At 29.5% G+C, this 19,013-nt stretch overlaps 2 protein-coding genes across 3 annotated transcripts; both read left to right on the top strand.

The window, feature by feature from the left end:
• Positions 1-11,487: 11,487 nt before the first annotated feature.
• Positions 11,488-15,482, top strand: LOC102631395 (MLO-like protein 12). The gene is made up of 14 exons (XM_015532590.3): positions 11,488-11,828; positions 11,942-11,999; positions 12,102-12,343; positions 12,542-12,658; positions 12,767-12,827; positions 13,280-13,368; positions 13,461-13,535; positions 13,658-13,802; positions 13,920-13,960; positions 14,088-14,261; positions 14,395-14,430; positions 14,528-14,595; positions 14,680-14,740; positions 14,847-15,482. The coding sequence occupies exons 1-14, from the start codon at positions 11,703-11,705 to the stop codon at positions 15,255-15,257; spliced, it is 1,704 nt and encodes a 567-aa protein (XP_015388076.1). The 5' UTR covers positions 11,488-11,702; the 3' UTR covers positions 15,258-15,482.
• Positions 15,483-16,070: 588 nt separating this feature from the next.
• Positions 16,071-18,922, top strand: LOC102630874 (uncharacterized). 2 transcript variants are annotated; one of them, XM_006485810.3, is made up of 6 exons: positions 16,071-16,556; positions 16,963-17,050; positions 17,192-17,422; positions 18,000-18,063; positions 18,162-18,221; positions 18,603-18,922. In XM_006485810.3, the coding sequence occupies exons 1-6, from the start codon at positions 16,444-16,446 to the stop codon at positions 18,653-18,655; spliced, it is 609 nt and encodes a 202-aa protein (XP_006485873.1). In that variant the 5' UTR covers positions 16,071-16,443; the 3' UTR covers positions 18,656-18,922. The 2 variants fall into 2 exon arrangements, with proteins under 2 accessions (XP_006485873.1, XP_006485874.1); XM_006485811.3 differs by having other exon boundaries at positions 16,963-16,990.
• The last annotated feature ends 91 nt before the right edge of the window (positions 18,923-19,013 follow it).

The raw sequence follows: 19,013 nt of genomic DNA on the forward strand, positions 1-19,013 counted from the left end.
TTCCGTTTTTGCTTTACACTTGCTTTTCTCAAGTAAAGGAGATTTTTCAATCTCATATAAAGGCGTATAAGTTTATCAACTGGGTTACATCACATGTGCTTCGTGCTGGGCTTTATTGCAATTTCCTTTTGCTAATTCAACAAGGGGAAAGTTGATCTGTTCATAGAAGTGTAGTGTCTATTTATAATCCTGAGGCTAAAGTATTTATAAAAATTATCTTAATAAGGGTATTTTAGGGTTTTTATCCGGGGTTAAATAGCCATAATTCTTAGAGTTGTTTAACTCCGAGACTACTGAAGCTTAGCCCTCGAGTTGAAAGTAAACCATTATAAATTTGTATGTTTATTTTTCTCTCTATGCAGTTACTAATGATCTTTCCCCGGAGGAAAAAAAGAAGTTACTAATAGAGTTGTCTTTATGAGTTACTAATAGATAGGAGTGCGCATAGGTTGGTTTGGTTTGGGTTTTAAATCAATCCAAACCAAATCATTAAAATTTAGGTCTAATTTAAACCAATCCAAATATTTTTACCCAACCAAAATAAATTTATTTGGGTTTGGTTTGGGTTTGATTTGAACTTTATAATCAAAATATTTTTTATTTTGATAAATTTAATTGTATAAAAATTATTGATTATTATTAATTATTAAATTAATATTAAAATATAAAAAATATATAATTGATAAAAAATTATAAATAATAGATTTTAGAATAACTTCATCCTTAAATATTAACCATATTACAATATAAATTCTGACAATGTTTATACAAATTAAAACGAGAAAAGACATCTCAAGTATCAAAGCAATCCCAAAATTAAATTAAATTAAATTATTCAATTTTATAAATTTAAATCTTCAAGAAATAAATCTAAAATTTATTGTAATTAGAAAAAGCTCAAAATTTTAATTGCAATAAGAAAAATTAGACATTAAATCCAGTTAGATTTAAATTTAATTAAAAAATAACAATAGAATCATATTTTATTTAATAAAATGTTATAATCAATTACATTTTTAATTTTAGTAAGTTACAATACAAATGGGACTATAAAATTATATTACAGGATTTCATAAAAATATTGTTCAAATAATTTATTAAAATATTAATTTAGCCTTTTAACTCAAGTTGAGACTGTAAAAAATTATTATATAATAGTGATTATTAATTTATAAATTATTAGTTTTGAAACAATAATAATGACCACCCAACAATAATAAAGACTTAAACTCTAAATTTTGGTCTATCTAAAATTTTCCATGTCAAAAGGAAATCCCTTTTTCTTTAAAAGTGGTTAAATTATTTTATATATCACTAGATACGTGGCAAACACTGCATAAAAACTCATCTAAATCTTTTTTTATTTTAAGCAGATTAGAAAAAAAATCTTTTTAATTTTAAGATAATGAGATGTTGGAAGTATAAACTCACAAACAAAATGAATAAATAAACAAATAACAAAGAGTGGAGTGCACATTAAAAAAAAAATTAGCTATTAAGGGGGAAATATTTTACTTCAAAAAGAAAATTGAATTTCAAAAGAAAAATAAGTCAAACACGATGCCAAGCATAATTAAATATATAAAGAAGTTAGCTTAAAATCTAATGGCTTAATAGTTAATACCTCGTTGTCGATTTGCTCATTTGAATGTGAGATTTTGGAATTGAAAATAATGGAATTAGTTGATTTCCATTTAGTTTGTTTAATTTATTTTTTACTAACATGTCACCTTGAATTTATCCATGACCCATGGGTAAACAATACTCAAACCATTATGAAATAATTTTTTTAAATAAAAACCCAAATTTAATCCATTTCATAATTTATCCAACCCAAACCATTTTATTTAGTTTTAATTTGGTTAAACCCATGGGTTGTGGGCGAGGCATGGGTTTGTGCCCACCCCTACTAATAGAGCTAATTGCACAATTCTCAAAGAGTATACAAACCTTAAACTTAATTCTCATCTTAAAATGAAACAATATTCATCAATTAAATGATGAATTGAGTAACAAGTACTTTAAAAGCTACAAAATTAATCCTCTAACAAATAAGTGCCACATCAATTAACACATAAGACGAAGATATTACGATATTGTTGTTATCATAGATAACAAGTGATGGTTTTATTAAGCTTTTTTCTTTTTTCAAATGTCATGTGGATTTCTGATTTTTAAAAAATATATATATTGGAAAATAAGGTCAGAAGTCAGAATTGGGTAGGGCCAAAATAAGGAAGCAACAACTTGGTGCGTGAATATGGTGGACCTAAACCAAGGTTTGGCACCAAAGGCCCGCCTCGTGGCCTTATGAATTAGACCACAAATTTGGAGCGCTTAAAAGTCTTCAAGTCTTCCCTTTAAAAGTGAACATTGGGAAAAAAAAATTCAGACTTTTGTGTTTTAATGGTTTTCATTCAGTAGAGGTTCAAATTAATGGGGATATATTTTCAATTATTTGACTTTTTTCATTTAAAAGCAAAATGAAAAAAGAAGAAGAAGAAGAAGAAGAATGGCCCTTAGTTGACACCTTAGCATTTCGGTATGAGATTTTGATTTCTTAATATATAGGTAACAAGTCAGTTAAGTTTGTTGGTCATGAAAACTAATAAACTTAAGGGTATAACTTATATTTAAGAATGACCAACTTATTCGAATTATTAAACACATATCTTAATTATATTCATTTCTTTATGCTAACGTACTTCCTTTTTAATAATTTTTTTATTTAATTTAAGTAACTCAATCACCTTCTCACGAGTGTGAGCAGATTAAACATCAGGCAAAAGATTTTATCAACTCAATTAATTAGTATTCACATATGTTCACATGTGAACATGTATGATAATATTCACGCACAAAAAAGAAAAAAAAAATTCTAAGTCGTCTCCTCTTTCTGGGCAACATTTTCTCCTTAAAAATAAATTTCCACAAAACAAATTAATGTAGGCTTAATTTTCAATAGAACAAAATAATGGGAACTGTGGACAGAATCCATTAGCAGAATATTAGCCATTAGCCCATTATAGAAATTCTAAAGTTCCGCAGACTAAGCTATACCTACTTCTAATGCCTCTTCTTCGTTTGTTATTTGTTTCTTGAAAATTGATTGTAGCTCCTCAAATCTTTAAAAGATAATTATGAGCTCTGTTGACAAAAAAAGATAAAAGCTAATTATTTATTTATTGGTGGGGATCAAATCAATCATGTTAAACTTCAAAATAATAATAAGAAAATTAGTATCCAACAATGTTGGGTTGAAGACCAATTACGTTTTTTTTTTTTGAAAACAAAAAGTCAAAAGAGGAGTTTGTAACCTGCATTATCAAAGTCAACTGGGCAGACTCTTTTATTTTTGGCCACCAAGATTATTCAAAAAAGTGGTGAGGGGCACCACTACGCGTTCTAGATAATTATTTTTATTTAAAATGTTTATTAATTTCAAAAAATTTAAGTTTTATTAGCCTCGTACAAAACCTTAATTTTTTACTATTTTTTTTATTTGATCATTAGCCAACTTATAAAATATTAATTTTGACACTTAATTAATAAGAAATGAATTACCTTCAATATTTTTGTTTTTGTTTCACTTTTTAATGGGTAAAAAATAATTTATAATGGGTTAAAAAATTAGTAGATTAATATTTGAGATTGAAAAGATAGTTTTGTACTTTAAAACTTATGATATAGTATAATTTTGGATAAAGTTGAGTGCAAAATTATTTTTATCTCCTTTGATATCATCGTGGTGTCTGTCATTTGAACAATGATGTTAATAGAAATGTATCAAAAAATATATTAGTAAAGTGTAACGCACTTCAATATTTCTTGCACCTATTTATTATTTCACAATTCTCAAAATAGTCAAATAGTAAATACCTCTATTTCTTTTGAATTATTTTATTTTAATAGTTTAATAAGCTATTTTTCAATGTATTCAATAATTTTTTTTTTTTTTACGTTGTGAATTTAGTGACCTCTCATAAATTTGATAATTTCTTATAAATGTTAAGGAAAATGATACATTCACCTTCAAAATTTGGGAAAAATGGTCATCAAGACCCTCAAGTTAGTACCCCTTGAATTTAGTAATTCAGGAAATAGACTTTGAAATTTTTTAGTTAACAAAAATTTAATAATAATAATAATAATAGAAAATTATTTTTAACATTTAAAATAATATTAAATATTATATTGTTTTAAAAATATATTTGTATTTATTATAGAGATTTGAAACAAATCTTTGGGTTAAATAGATTTTACAATTAACAAAATATCTCCCTATTCATAATATAAAAATTATTTATTTATAATATTCAAAATAACTTTGATTTAAATTTATTTATTTAATATTATGTTTCTGTTTATTGTTAAAATAACTTTAATATAAAAGATATTATTGTTAAAAAGATATTTTCGTATCCCTTATTAAACAGTCACTTATGATTTTTTTTTTTTTTTTTAAATATCATAGATGTAGGTGCCCTTTTTTCCCAAACTTTCAAAACAACGCATCATCTACTTGCCCTCTCCTCGCAACGCATCGAAATTGACACACGGCAAGTAGAAAGCTTTGCACAAACAAATCGGTGGATACGAGCAAGTAGGAAGCTGGTGGCTATAATTAATTAATTAATTAATTACGACACACGGCAGCCTGCCTCCAATGCAAGGGCATGAATCGACTTCACACAATTAATTAGTCCCATGCACATTGCCAAAACCCCCCCTTTTCCCTTTTAAGCCGTATTTATTATTGAATGAATAAATACAATGATTGTAAATTGATGGTCCATACAATTTGTCTTTTATTTTATTTTTATCATAAATCAGCACAAATTGATTAGCGAATTTCATGTTCAAATTTTTTAACCCACATTCTAATGTTGTTCACACATTTCATTGGGATGTAATTTTGCACTAATTTATCAAATTATTTTAATTTTTAATTAACGCGCTTAACTACAGAGTTCAATTAGTTATCTACTTTTATTAAAATAATTGGTAGTGAAAAAATAGACATTAAACTATTTAATTTTATTCCATTTATATATATATATATATTTTTGGAAAGTGTCATCGATCCTTCTCATGTAAGCGCTATAAATCCTTCTTATAATTATAAATGATTGATCACTTAAGGTTCTTGATAAATTTTCAATATTCTATTTCATTTTTGGTGTTAAAACCATAGCAAATAGAAACAATACATTGTTAAAAATTAAATGCGGCTTTTCAATAAATAAGTTAATCAGTTTTGATTTATCGAGATTTTAGATAAGCATATTTTAAGTGGAAAAAAAAAAACACTAGGAATGAAATGAGTAATTAAAAATTTATTAAGGACATCAGTGATAAAAATAATATCTAAGAGAGACCAAAATATAATTTTTTTTCGTGATGAATTAATGGTAAAAGCGATTCCGTACTGCTCTACATGTTGTACATTTCTCAATTAAATGTTGCAATGCAACTTGATCGACTTGACCATAAAATCCAGCTTCACCAATTTGATGTCGATTTGAGTCGTTATTGTTTTTGTGAAGAGATTTTAATTTATTGTTCGCGAGTAGTCAAACAAGTTAGAGAGAGTTCGACATTTAAGTCCTCAGTATATTTTTTAATTTTACTATTTAGGTCCTCAATCATTTTCGGTTTAAATTTGATTTGTACAATCAAATAAATTAACATTCATTGCTCCACCCTAATACTTTAAAAAGTCATTACTCCATCCTCATTCGTTAGATTTTCTGTTAAATATAAACCCGTTCACCTCTTTGACCATATAAAAATGTAAGGATTATTAATGTTTAAGTATTACAATAATCGTAACATATCAAATAACTACAAAAGATATCGGTACTATCATTTTGTTCCTGAGAGTTTTTGTATAATCTTTTATTTTATTGCATTTTCATTCACATTGTTAGTTGACCATTAATTGAATAGTAAAATATCAACAATACCTTACTTAAAAAAAATTCAAGAAAATAAAAAGTTAAAAAAAAAATCCAGCTTCACCATTTTCATGTCGATTTGAGTCTTTACTGTTTTTGTGAAAAGATTTTAATTTATTGTTGGTGAGTAGTCACAAATAATTAGAGAGAGTTTGAAGTTTAAGTCCTCAGTATCTTTTTTATTTTTACTATTTAGGCTCTTCTATTTGTGTAAATAATTTTACTATTAAATCTCTACAAAATATTTCATTTTACCACATTTTCATTAATACAGTTAATTGACTAGTAAAATACCAATAATGTTAGCATGACATGTAATGTGTTGGATTAACATTGTTAACAAACTGTTGTAAAATAAAAATATTGCAAAGATTCAATAGAACGAGTAATTTTTGTAGCAATTTGATATTTTACAATTTCAATGGTAGTTCAACGATAATAATCTAAAATATAAGGATACATTTAATTTATATAATTAAATGATTGAAATATCAACTTTAATATGAAATTATTAAAATATTACCAACATAACTTCAGTTTTCAAAATAAGAGCCCCCTACATTACGTTAATCGTAACGTACGCCACACACAACAATAATAACAGGTCCCACCCACTATTATTTCTGTGTGTGGCGTACGTTACGATTAACACTGGCTTCAAAATATATTCTTTATCTTTTCTTTTGTTTTCTTTCTTTCCTCTCTCTCATATTAATTCCTCACCTTCCATCAAATTTTCACTTACCAAACTTTGGATTTTTGATATCTGATTTTTTGTCGTTTATCTAATTTTCTAGTTGTTGTCATCTGTTCAATCCTTAAAGGTGGTGGTCTATTTTATGTGTGTTGAAACAAAACTTGGATTTATTTATTTTTTCTTGAGAGAAGTTGGATTGAACTTTATGTAACCATGCATATTTCTCTAGAGATAAAGCAAATATTTCATATTTCAAGGAGTTAACTTCAAGTTGGCGTACCATGACACCGACCAAAATTCAATGGTTTTAAGGTCATCTTATTTAGTTGATCATGTGCATTCGAATTCTAGAACATAGTTAGAGAATTAAAAAATTAATTTAGATCGTTAGAGAATTAAAAAGTTAATTTAGACTTTAAGTAATATTAAAGATATTAATATCTGAGTCTCAACTTATATAACATTCAATTATTAGAAGACATAATATTGATTTTATCAATTATAAAATTTATTATTCAATAAATGAATGATACATAATAATTATCAATTTGAGCTCAAATTAAGACTAAATTATTGAGATTCCTAAAGTTTTTGTTAGATTTTATCCGACCCTTATTTCCTTTTTTTTTTAAAAAAGAAAAGAAATAATAAACATCCACGAAAATTCCATTCTTGATTCTCATGCATGCAACTACAAGACTTTGGAATTGCCTTCATTCTACCTAATCCTAGACCAAAAATTAATATAAGAACCACAAAAACGTTATAAACCTCTGGATGACACTTCTTTCCGTTTGATAAGCTTCCCCAAATGAAAAGCCTCCAGGCATCATCATAATTATGTTCTTGTTACATCAATTTTAATTAAACTCTAATTTAGAGCAATCAATATTGTCTTTTTATATGTTTAATTAAAAATTATTGATTAGCTCCGACACCCCGTATATGAATTGAGTAACGTTAAAATTTTGGATTAATTAAATAATATTATGTGGTAATATTCAATGGCGAACTCAGAAATTAAAATGAGGGGGGACTTAGTTCAAAAATTTTATTTAACTTAGATTTTTTTAATGTTCACTTGAATATATTTTAAGTCTTATAAACTCAAATTTTATTATTTTTTTTAATTCTAAATAATAATAGTAATAAATTATTATTTTTAAATACATGAAAATATTATTTTTTGAAGTAGTATTTTAAATGCATGAAAATATTATTTTTTGAAGTAGTTTCCACAAAATATTTAAAAAAATAAAATAATGTGGCTAATGGAATTTGAACTAAGGTTTGAAAATCATTAAATAATACTCTTACCATTGAACCACAAGGCTTTTAATAAATGAAAGATGTGTTCAAATTGTTTTATCTAACTTTTTCAGAATGAACTTGAGGTATATTTAAAAGAAAACTTAATGGTCCGGGGGGGCTGAAGCCCCTCCTGAGCCTTAATTGGATCCGCCCATGGTAATATTACTCACGATAAAATGAACACCGTCGCTACTAAATCATTACTATATATATATATATAACACATATCAATTTAAAGAGTCTAACTAAATTAGATGAGTTTCACAATAAAATACTGATACTATACGATTATATAAATAAATATTAAATTTATACTTCCTGCTATAATTTGATAGCCATCGTCAGTGAAAGACTTGATGACGAGAACAAGTGATATGTAGCGGCCAGCATGTTGCAGAATTTATTATTATACTCAATACTGACAACGAAACATAGCTCAAGTGACACGTCGTTTTCATTTATCATTTAAAAATTTTGTTTAAAGTCTACTATTAACACTGTTTTGTTTTGAGAAATGCATCTCCATGACTCCATTGGGTAGGTTTGATAGGTTTTATCTGCGGAGGTTCCATTCAGCGACGGAATTTTCAAAAATGATTTATCCAGAGCTAAATTACATGATGATAAAGTATAAAAAAATTAAAATTTTAAAAATTAATGAATTTACAGACGTTATTTTAAAAAACTTAACGAGAATTAAATTAAATGATAATAAAATCACCCATAAGAGTTGCTTTAGGCTTTTATTTCTTTAATTAAAATATAGACTTTCATAATTCTTAAAGTTTAAATTTTATGAGTTTATGGAGCTATTTTTAAGAATTTGACAATACTATTTTTATAGATTTATTGGAACTAATTAATGATTTAAGTAATTTTTTGTTTAGTTTTAAAATTTATTCTCGAGGGGCCTTGAGCCCCTACTAAAGTGGACTGCTTCTAATTCCATAACTTATAAATTATATTATATGATATTATATTTATATTTTAAACCTCAAAATGGTATCCATCAAACTTGGTAAAAGACGCATTTGGGGGGGGGGGGGGGAATTGTATAATTAAAAAATTAAAAAAAAATTGCCATAAGTCTCAATGATTACTAGGTAAGAACATTGACCTTTCCATTAACTAATTATTTCATAATAACTCATTCAAATTACACGCTTATTCATATCATATTCTCGTGCTACACGAGAAAAATTAAAATTATTTAAGTGCTTTCATCTATAACCTGCTATACAATATTCTCAATATCAGAATTTATCAAATTTTGAGTTTTGTCTATGCTTAATTATTTCTTTAACATAGAGTGAATAAAGTAATTTGATTAGTTTCTCAATTATAATTTTATTCAAGAATGAAGTTCATTTCGTCTCCCTTTTAATTATTTTTGCCAAATATATAGATGACCTGGATATATCATTAGTTCAAACTATAGAAACTAGTGAACATTTATCCAATATTTTGTAGCAAAACTAGTAAGGATAATACGTTCTACTTCACAGTGAGAGTGAACTAGGAATATAATTTATAGTAACGATTAAACATTTTTTAGAATTCAAAGGAAGAATGTTTTGTATAAATTAAGAATCTTTATAGGTTAAATCAGTAACAAGTCATACACAACAACGATAACTCGACAAGGGGCTAAAGGATAAAAACACAAAAACCGAGACCTGGTTTGGAGCAGAAAAATATTCTTTCTTTCTTAGCACGCAGAGGACTTTTAGAAACAGCCAATAATAAAACTTCGTTATCGGAATGAAACGTAATGCAACGTTGGATATTTAAAAAATTAAAATGTCTTAAAACAGCGAAAGGAGGATTAATCGACAACATAAGATATCGAAGAAAAACTAAAGAACTAACAGCTGGATATTTTGTCGTGTAAGGATGGAAACGACACTCAGAGGAGGGAAGAATGAGCCGGCGAGTCATGGGGGGTGGCTTGGTTAAGGAAACCCATCCGCCGGGCTTTAGCAAAAGCAAGTCTTCACGGGGTAATTGTCAGTACTGCTTATGGACCCAAACCTATTAAGAGAAAGTAATTGTCATAATTTATCAACTCATCAATAATTCATCAGTTTGCGAATTTAAAATAAGTTGTTAATTCATAAAATAACTTAGTGTTTTATAAAATGTGTTGTAGGGGTAACTACATGTTTGAAAACACAAGAGTATATACATTTGAAAAATTTTATTACAAAAATATTGCATTGTCATATAATAACCAAAGTAAATGTTAGTTTAAGTTATTTTTTATTTATATATTAGGGTTTATAGAAAAAAATAATAATACATAATTATCTTCTTATTAAAAAAAATAAGATTATAATACGATCTTAAAAAGTTGTAGTAGCTTATTTACTAAGTTGCTTATAAGAAAAAAAATTATTTTACCTACTTTTAGAAGTTACAGTCAATATAAAAAAACTTGTGAGATAAACAACTTTTAAAAAATTTACCAAACACTATTTTTTTTTTTTTTTGGTTAAATTTATGAAGTAAGTAGTTTGTAGTATTTCAACTTTAATCCTACATGGGATCTTTGTAGTCGTGTACATATATTCTAAGAGAATAACACTTAAAACTTTATTATTTTTTATTTTTACCACTTAGGTCTCCAATATTTTTTCTAATATATTATGGTGCTGATATATTATAATTTTCACGTTTCAATTCCACGGTTGAAGGATAATATATATACTTTTTAACATAAAAAATCCTATTTGTCTATGACAATCACATCACATTAGACTCAATGCAATAATAAAAGAGTCCCAAAATTACATTTTTTTTCAATTATCATTTTATCTTGGGATGTATGTATATGTATGTATATGTATGTATGTGTGTGTATATATATATATATATATATATAGAGAGAGAGAGAGAGACACACACACACTCAGTTATATTTACAGTAACTTATAGGTATTTAAATTACAAATTGATCCCACCAATTGGCCCCACTATGTTACTTCTATCTACACTAATATGACTGGTTGCAAGTTATTATAATATACTAACCAGTCATATTAGTGCAGATATAAGTAACATAGTAGGGCCAATTAGTGGGACCAATTTGTAATTTAAAAACCTATAAGTTACTGTAAATATAACTTAGTTTATATATAAGCAAGATTTTGCGGGTCAAGTAAGCAGTAAAAAAACATCAATATATACATCAGCAAAGGCATGCATATATCTAAACCAAAGAAAAAAAAAACAAGAAGAAAAAATTAAAAACGGCCGTCGTTTATTAATATTAAATGCCTTTGTCACTTGACAAACTTGTACACCCAATTCTTTATTTTCTTGATTTTTTCAAATTCCATAAGTTAATAATACACGCCAATTAGAAAAAGAATGAGCTAATCGTCTCTCTTTAGCTGTCTTGGTCAAAGTCCTTGTATTGACCATCCCAACTCTCGATATAATAATAGTAGTCGTACAAGAAAAGTCACTGTTGTGTGTCCAGGGTTTACAACACACGACGTCTATAAAACTGCATAAATTAAGCACCCAGTTTCATACTCATTGCAATATTAAGTTGCTCTGCACTACCTACCATTTGCATCAACTCTTAAGTTAGTCTTTTGTATTTTCTTATTCTCAAAAAAAAAAAAAAGGGAAAAAATATCGAAAAATTCTTTCTCGAGGATTTGCTGACGCCTTGGAAGTCAATAACTATAATTAGCTTTAGCAGATCTAGAGCAGAAGAATAAGCTGCAGCCATGGCGGAGAAAAAGGTTTATGAGCGTACGTTGGAGGAAACTCCAACATGGGCTGTTGCTGCGGTCTTTTTTGTGTTGATTGCCGTTTCAGTCGTCATTGAACATCTCATTCACATTATTGGAAAGGTAAGAATTTTGAATTTAAATTCATTTGTAAAGAGCTACGTGCAATAATATTAGTTATACATATGTATGTTTTGTATTCAGATTAAAATATTTCTGGGTTTCATTTTTTGCAGTGGTTGAATAACAGACACAAGAAAGCTCTCTTCGAAGCAGTTGAAAAAGTTAAAGCAGGTATTGCTTATTAATTAATTAACCATATATCTTTAATGTTTACGTTATTAACTGATAATTGGACTTGCTTTTTCTAAATTTCTAATTTTTTCTGTGTGTCAGAGCTCATGCTATTGGGGTTCATATCATTGCTGCTGACAGTGTTACAAGAACCAATTTCTGGTATTTGTGTATCAAAGAGTGTTGCAAATTCTTGGCATCCTTGCACTGACAAATTAGAAAAAGATGCATATAGCAGTGATAATAAAGAGAGTCGCCGGAGACTTCTTTCGTTTCTTGATTCCGGAACAGCCAGCACTCGCCGGAGTTTAGCAACTAAAGGTTATGACAAATGCGCGGATGAGGCAAGAAAATTTTCTTTAATTTAATTTAATTTTCTTGTTCTACATAGTAATACTAACAATCTTCTTACTTTGGCTGCCGTGTTCTTGTCCATTTCTTGTTCTTGCTGCAAGTGGTTAAAATTTAAATATCATGAATGCAAACGAAATATTTAATTGACTTCCTAAAATCTTATCCATCCATATTTTTATATTTTTCAGGGCAAAGTTGCATTTGTATCTGCATATGGGATTCATCAGCTCCATATATTCATATTTGTTTTAGCTATCTTTCATGTCCTTTACTGCTTATTCACCTTGGCTTTGGGAAGAACAAAGGTAATAATAATAATAATAATAATAATTTCACTTTCTTTTTGTTTTTGCTTTTGCTGTCTTTCTCATCTCTGTGGATTAATTAATGGTTTGCTTGTATGGCTACGGCAGATGAAGAAATGGAAGGCATGGGAGAATGAGACAAAGACAATTGAGTACCAATACTACAATGGTAATTAACTATGCTTCAAAACGTTAAAAGAAATAAATGCCAAAATTGATCTTTATCAATAATAAGGAGTAAGGACCCTACAAAAACTAACAAGTTGCCTACTATTCCTTGGGTAATAAAACACACACAGACACACGATCTATAGATGTAAAACTTTGGTCGTCCCATTTGGTAGTGTTATTAGGGCAGCTGAGATACTACAGTACAGCCTCTTATTATGTAAATTTTGATGTTTAATTTTTGATTCATTAGATAAAAATAGATGACTTTTTGGATGGGGCAAACGTCAATGCATATCTCCTACTTTGAAATTAAATTAATTTTTATAAATAATTTACGTGATTAACAAATAATTAACTATGTGGAACCATTTAATGCCGCTACTTTTGCTGTTGACATTTTTTGGTTATAGCAACATTTGTTGACTTCTGACTTTTGTGAGTTGCATGCAGATCCAGAAAGGTTTCGGTTTGCAAGGGACACTTCATTTGGTCGTAGGCATTTGAATATTTGGAGTAAATCATCAATCAGCTTGTGGATTGTAAGCACGTTATTACTTCCCCCAATTATATGTCAATATCAAATTTTAAATTGATATAAAAATTCACTAAAAAATTTTCTTCTTGGTGTTAGGTTTGCTTCTTCAGGCAATTCCTTGGATCTGTTAACAAAATTGATTACCACACACTGAGACATGGATTCATCATGGTAACTCAAAAAAAAAAAAAAAAAACGATTTACACTGTTAAAATATTTAAATTAAATTTAATGGGATTGCTAAAAGTTGCTAAATGGATAAACTTTACACTCTGGTGTTTAAATGATTCCAGGCTCATTTGGCTCCTGGAAGTGAAACAAAATTCGATTTTCAGAAATACATCAGCAGATCGCTTGAAGAAGATTTCAAAGATGTTGTGGGAATAACTCCAATTCTATGGTTCATTGCAACGTTGTTCTTGCTCACCAATACACATGGTAACTTTAACATTAATTAACCATGCGTGTGATTAATTTTAATAAGCCTGAATTGTAAGTGTTATATACAAATTTCCAATTTTCTAATCTTGCTTTTTAATTTAATTTTGTTAACAGGATGGTTTGCTTACTTGTGGTTACCATTTATCCCCTTATTTGTAAGCTTCTACAATTCCAGCTCTAATCAAATCAAGCTCTTTTATTGTTAAAGCTTGGTGGCTTGTTTTGTTTACAAAGGAGGATCAAATAAAAAATTCATAATATATAAGCTGAAAATATTTGCAGATAATTCTGTTGGTGGGGGCTAAGCTACAAGTGATCATAACGAAACTGGGGCTGAGAATTCAAGAGAGAGGTGATGTGGTGAAGGGGGCACCTGTGGTTCAGCCTGGTGATGACCTTTTCTGGTTCGGACGCCCGCGGTTCATTCTCTTTCTCATTCACTTGGTTCTTTTTCAGGTACTTTTTTTTTTTTAATAAAAATTTTAATCCTGTCCATTTGTATATATACTTGTTTCATCTAAACACATTCATTAAATCAAGCTTAATCTATTCTTATTTGTTATCTTTCTGTCTTTCCTTGTTATTTCAGAATGCATTTCAGCTGGCATTTTTCAGTTGGAGCACGGTAAGCAAATCTTATTTATGCAGTCATTTCAGGGCCTTTGCTACAGCAGCTGAAATTAATTTATGTTATATCCTGATACATTTGATGTGTTTTTCAGTATGAATTTGCGCTTAAATCTTGCTTCCACAAGAAAACTGAGGATATAGCTATCAGAATCTCAATGGGGTAAGTTTCATAACAGTAACAAATGGTTTCTTGTTTCAGAAGTTTCTGATAATAATTTTAACGCATGATCGTCTATGCTTTCAGGGTGCTCATTCAGATTCTATGCAGTTATGTGACACTACCTCTATATGCCTTAGTGACACAGGTAATTAAATAAATTTGTTTAAATAAATGAGAGCAGTGTTATGAAAATTAAACAAAAAAAGAAAAAAAAATTGTAATTAACTGATTTGTTTGATTTGATCATACAGATGGGATCTACAATGAAACCAACAATATTTAATGATAGAGTGGCAGCAGCACTGAAAAACTGGCACCATATTGCCAAAAAACACACAAAACAGGGCAGGCTTTCTGGGAGTAACACACCAATGTCAAGCAGGCCACAAACTCCTACACATGGAATGTCACCGGTCCATCTCTTGCATAATTACCCGAACAGCAGCTACCACTCGAACTTCGAGCACGAGCATTGGGATCCCGAGAATCAGATTCGTTCGCCGCGCCACCACCGCGAGATCATGAATGAGTCTCCTCCACATTATGCAGAATCTAGTGAACAAGAAGTGGCAGCACTTGAAGAGCCTAGGCAAATTGAAATGCAGCTGCCTCCAGGTCCCGGATTCATTCATACACATCACGAATTTTCATTTGGGAAATGATTCGGCTAAGGATCATGTACAAAAAGATTGCTGATTTTAAAGGGCAGATGTTAGCTACTTCCTTTATGTGTCACATTTATTGTACATCATAAAAAAATTGGAGCCTGCTGCTTCACGAAAGACTTGCAGGATCATTTGGGTAAATGTATAGGTTGGTTTGACCCTGTACTAAACTTTCATATGAGAGAATGCGTTAACGAAAATTTTCTGATAATTTTTAAGTCATATATTTGTGTCGTGTATTAATATGCAGTGTAACAGTCAGAAATCTATTGATATCTCCTTGGTACAATTCGAATGTTTGGGTCTAAAGAGGATAAGATATACCTCTAAATAATCGAAAGAAAATTAATCCCACGTATGTAGACCGAAGACTCGTGAGGCAAATTTGATAATTTACCATTTGATTTTTAAACAATTCTAGAGGGCAAGAAATTAAATTTTTTTTAAAACAAGATGTCAGGACCTTAGGTTATAATTTACATTAGGTTGCGACAATATTGATGTTGCTATATTCATTAGTTATTATGATTTGACTAAACGATCTTGAAGTGGTTTTTTTTTTTTGGGTCCACCAATTTTCAAATTATAAGAGATATCAGGCTAAAAAATCAATTAGACTTTGTGGATCCCAACCTTTTACAATCATAGTAATAAAAAAAACATATCATATGAGTTTTTGACGTTTGAAATATTGGAAATTGTTATGCCTAGTTATTGTGGGAAAGGGTTGAAATACAGATATTAAAAATTTAGAGAAAATCTTATTTTATTTGATATTTATATTGATTCGAATAATTAATTTATTATATTATATTATATTAAAGTTGGAAAGTTCGCTTTGAGTACGCTGCTTTCTCAATTCTCATTCCTTCGCTTTCAATGAACCGATCACGTCGTGCGTGGCCGTAATAATATTGACATTGATAAATGATTATGATAATAATAATTGAATAATAATTCAAATAAAAAATAACACTTAACAACACCAGCCAACCAGAACAAAGCAATATTGGAAAATTTATTAATTAAGCAATTTTATTTATTTATACTTCATCTCTTTCTTTAAAAATATAAACCAAACAAAATTACAAAAACGCAATCAAGAATCATCTCATCGTCATCGTTAATCTTGATTATCGTCATTGATCATCGGCCGTTGATCAGTGATTCTTCTTTGCTAATCATGGAGGTGCGGCCAAATCCGACGGTTGAAAATTTACGTGCAACTGCCGCTGCTTCGTCGAAGCAGCCTGTCTCTTCTCCTAACACCGTCGATACAACATCCGTTACTCAAAGGTAATTTTTTTTTCCCTTCAGTTTTCCTTTTTCTTTTCTTGAATTTTCCTTTTGGTTGTCGAGAAAATTTGTGAATGGAAAATAACAGTCTTAAGTCTTGTGTTTGGTTATCAGATGAGTAGTTAATTAGTCAACAAAGCTTAGGAAGGATAAAAGAAGAAAATTATGGTTTATGAATTCTTTAATTATTTATGTGTTTATTTTGACTGAGTGAAATAGTGGTAGCAGTGGCACTATCAAACTTTAATTGTATTAATTTTGCGAAAATTCCGGAAACTGAAAAGATTGGAACTTTTGAATTATTTTGGTAAGATTTGTTGGAGTACTTGTAAACTTTTAGATGAGCTTTTTGTGATATATTTTTCATGTGTAATTTCAATTATATGGTTTTTTATGGTTTTTTCAGGCTTCAGAAGGAATTGATGTCTCTTATGGTAAGTATTCTTTCGAACTTTATTGGTTCTAAAAATGCGGGAAGAATCAAGAAATGTGAAGTGAGTTGTCTGTTTCTTTTATTAATCATTTAGAACATATGTCGTGCGAGTTGTGTGTGTATTCACCATCGATTTAAGAAGCTGTGAATCACGTCGGCTATTATTTGTGCATTTAGTATCTAACAGTGTTCGCTTGAGCAGATGAGTGGAGGTGATCTTGGGGTCTCGGCCTTTCCTGAAGGCGAGAGCATTTTCACTTGGATTGGCACAATCGAGGGTGGAAAGGGAACTATGTATGAGGGTTTATCATACAAACTTTCTTTGCGTTTTCCTCTGGATTATCCTTTCAAGCCACCCCAAGTCAAGTTTGAAACTATGTGCTTCCATCCAAATGTTGATCAGTATGGCAACATATGCCTAGACATCCTTCAGGTATCCCTTGAATTTACGGAGTAATTTTATTAGATAATGTGCTAGTTAACCGGATGAAAATGAGATACATGTCTATTTTAAGGGTTTTGCAACAATTATATTTTGTGATCCTGTGGGCTTTTTATATCCTAAGTTGAATCATCTCAGATGGGTGCAACTAATCCTTCAGTGGTATGCATTTGTTTATAGAGGTTGTATCTCATACATCAATGGTATAAAATAGTGCTGGCAAGGTTTTAAAATGTGTTGATGTAAAGTTGTCTTGATCTAACTAGGTGGGTAGGCATCTGAGGTGCTTCAGATTTCGTCGCTGCCTAAAGTTTAATAATAAAATTGATATGATTTGGTTTAGTGTCAGAAATATGGAGTATATCCAAATTTTGCATATTGGAATTCCTACAATATGATGGAAGTTTTGTACCTCTTTTGTTGGCACAGGATTCCATTCTACGCTCTACTTGTAGATTGTAATATTTGGCACCATATTTCTTTATCTGTATGATAGTGGCATTCTTTGTGTTCTGTTTAATTACTACTTTCTTGAAGATGATTGATTTCTTTCTATTTGTTGCCATAGGACAAGTGGTCTTCAGCGTATGATTGCAGAACGATTCTTTTGTCCATTCAAAGTTTACTGGGAGGTCTGCTTGTTCTTCCCTGCATGATTGGGCATACAAATAGGTAAATTTTGCGTTCTTTATCCTATGTTTGCCTAACCATCTAATTCTTTTACCTGCAGAGCCTAATCCAGAGAGCCCTCTCAACAGCTATGCTGCAGCTCTGTTGAACAATAAGGAAGGTTGTATACATATGTTCTCTTTATCCCCAGTTTATTACCATTTTTTTCTTTAAATTTTATGTATAATGATCTGGATAAACTGTACTTTTAGAATGTGAAATGCCCATATTTGGTGTTCTTGCTAGTTCAAATACCATTTGGCATTAAACACCATGGAATCTTTGGTGGTCATTGTGCACAAACTAGTTTGTGAGCATGATGTTTCCATTTATATGATGTCATGAGTATGCTATAGGGCAAAACTATTTTCTTTCATTGGTTTGTATGTCTGATTCATAATTTATAAGTTCCTCTGTAGGAGACTTATTTCGCCTTGAAAGTGGTGGAATCTGTGATCTCGTTGTAGTACTAAAAAATTTGCTTTTCTTTCTTGTTCTGCAGATTACAGAAAAATGGTCCAGAAACAGTACTTTGCTGGAGAATTTGAGAGCTAATTTGAACAGCAAAACAGATACAAAATCGGATGTTAGGCTTCCACATTATTTCTCTGTAAAGCTCAAGGGGAAGGGCTTGTTTCAGTTTGGAACTTGTTTCAATGAAAACTGATCTACATAAGTCTCATCATTGTCAGTACAGTTATTTACATTATACCCAAAGGAAGGTTACTCAGGCTCTCGATAATTTCTCATGTAATAGCAAAATAAAGTTTACACGGTGTTGTAATTTTGTTTGAATCAAATGAAAGGGACTTCTTTCTCATATGCAATTGGAGTGATACACTTCTGTTGGTTCAATTTTCTGATTTTTCTACAACATTTCAGAACTGTTTCATTTGATATTTGCATACTAAAT

Source organism: Citrus sinensis, chromosome 4 (assembly GCF_022201045.2).
Source record: "Citrus sinensis cultivar Valencia sweet orange chromosome 4, DVS_A1.0, whole genome shotgun sequence".
NCBI classification, from domain to species: domain Eukaryota; kingdom Viridiplantae; phylum Streptophyta; class Magnoliopsida; order Sapindales; family Rutaceae; genus Citrus; species Citrus sinensis.

What these genes read in the sequence shown, in the direction of transcription:
- LOC102631395 (XM_015532590.3), top strand. Translation starts at nt 11,703, where the DNA reads ATGGCGGAGAAAAAGGTTTATGAGCGTACGTTGGAGGAAACTCCAACA. An exon ending in TCATTCACATTATTGGAAAG is followed by an intron (nt 11,829 to 11,941) that starts GTAAGAATTTTG and finishes CATTTTTTGCAG; the next exon opens with TGGTTGAATAACAGACACAA. An exon ending in CATCAATCAGCTTGTGGATT is followed by an intron (nt 13,369 to 13,460) that starts GTAAGCACGTTA and finishes TCTTGGTGTTAG; the next exon opens with GTTTGCTTCTTCAGGCAATT.
- LOC102630874 (XM_006485810.3), top strand. Translation starts at nt 16,444, where the DNA reads ATGGAGGTGCGGCCAAATCCGACGGTTGAAAATTTACGTGCAACTGCC. An exon ending in GAAGAATCAAGAAATGTGAA is followed by an intron (nt 17,051 to 17,191) that starts GTGAGTTGTCTG and finishes TCGCTTGAGCAG; the next exon opens with ATGAGTGGAGGTGATCTTGG. An exon ending in TCTGTTGAACAATAAGGAAG is followed by an intron (nt 18,222 to 18,602) that starts GTTGTATACATA and finishes CTTGTTCTGCAG; the next exon opens with ATTACAGAAAAATGGTCCAG.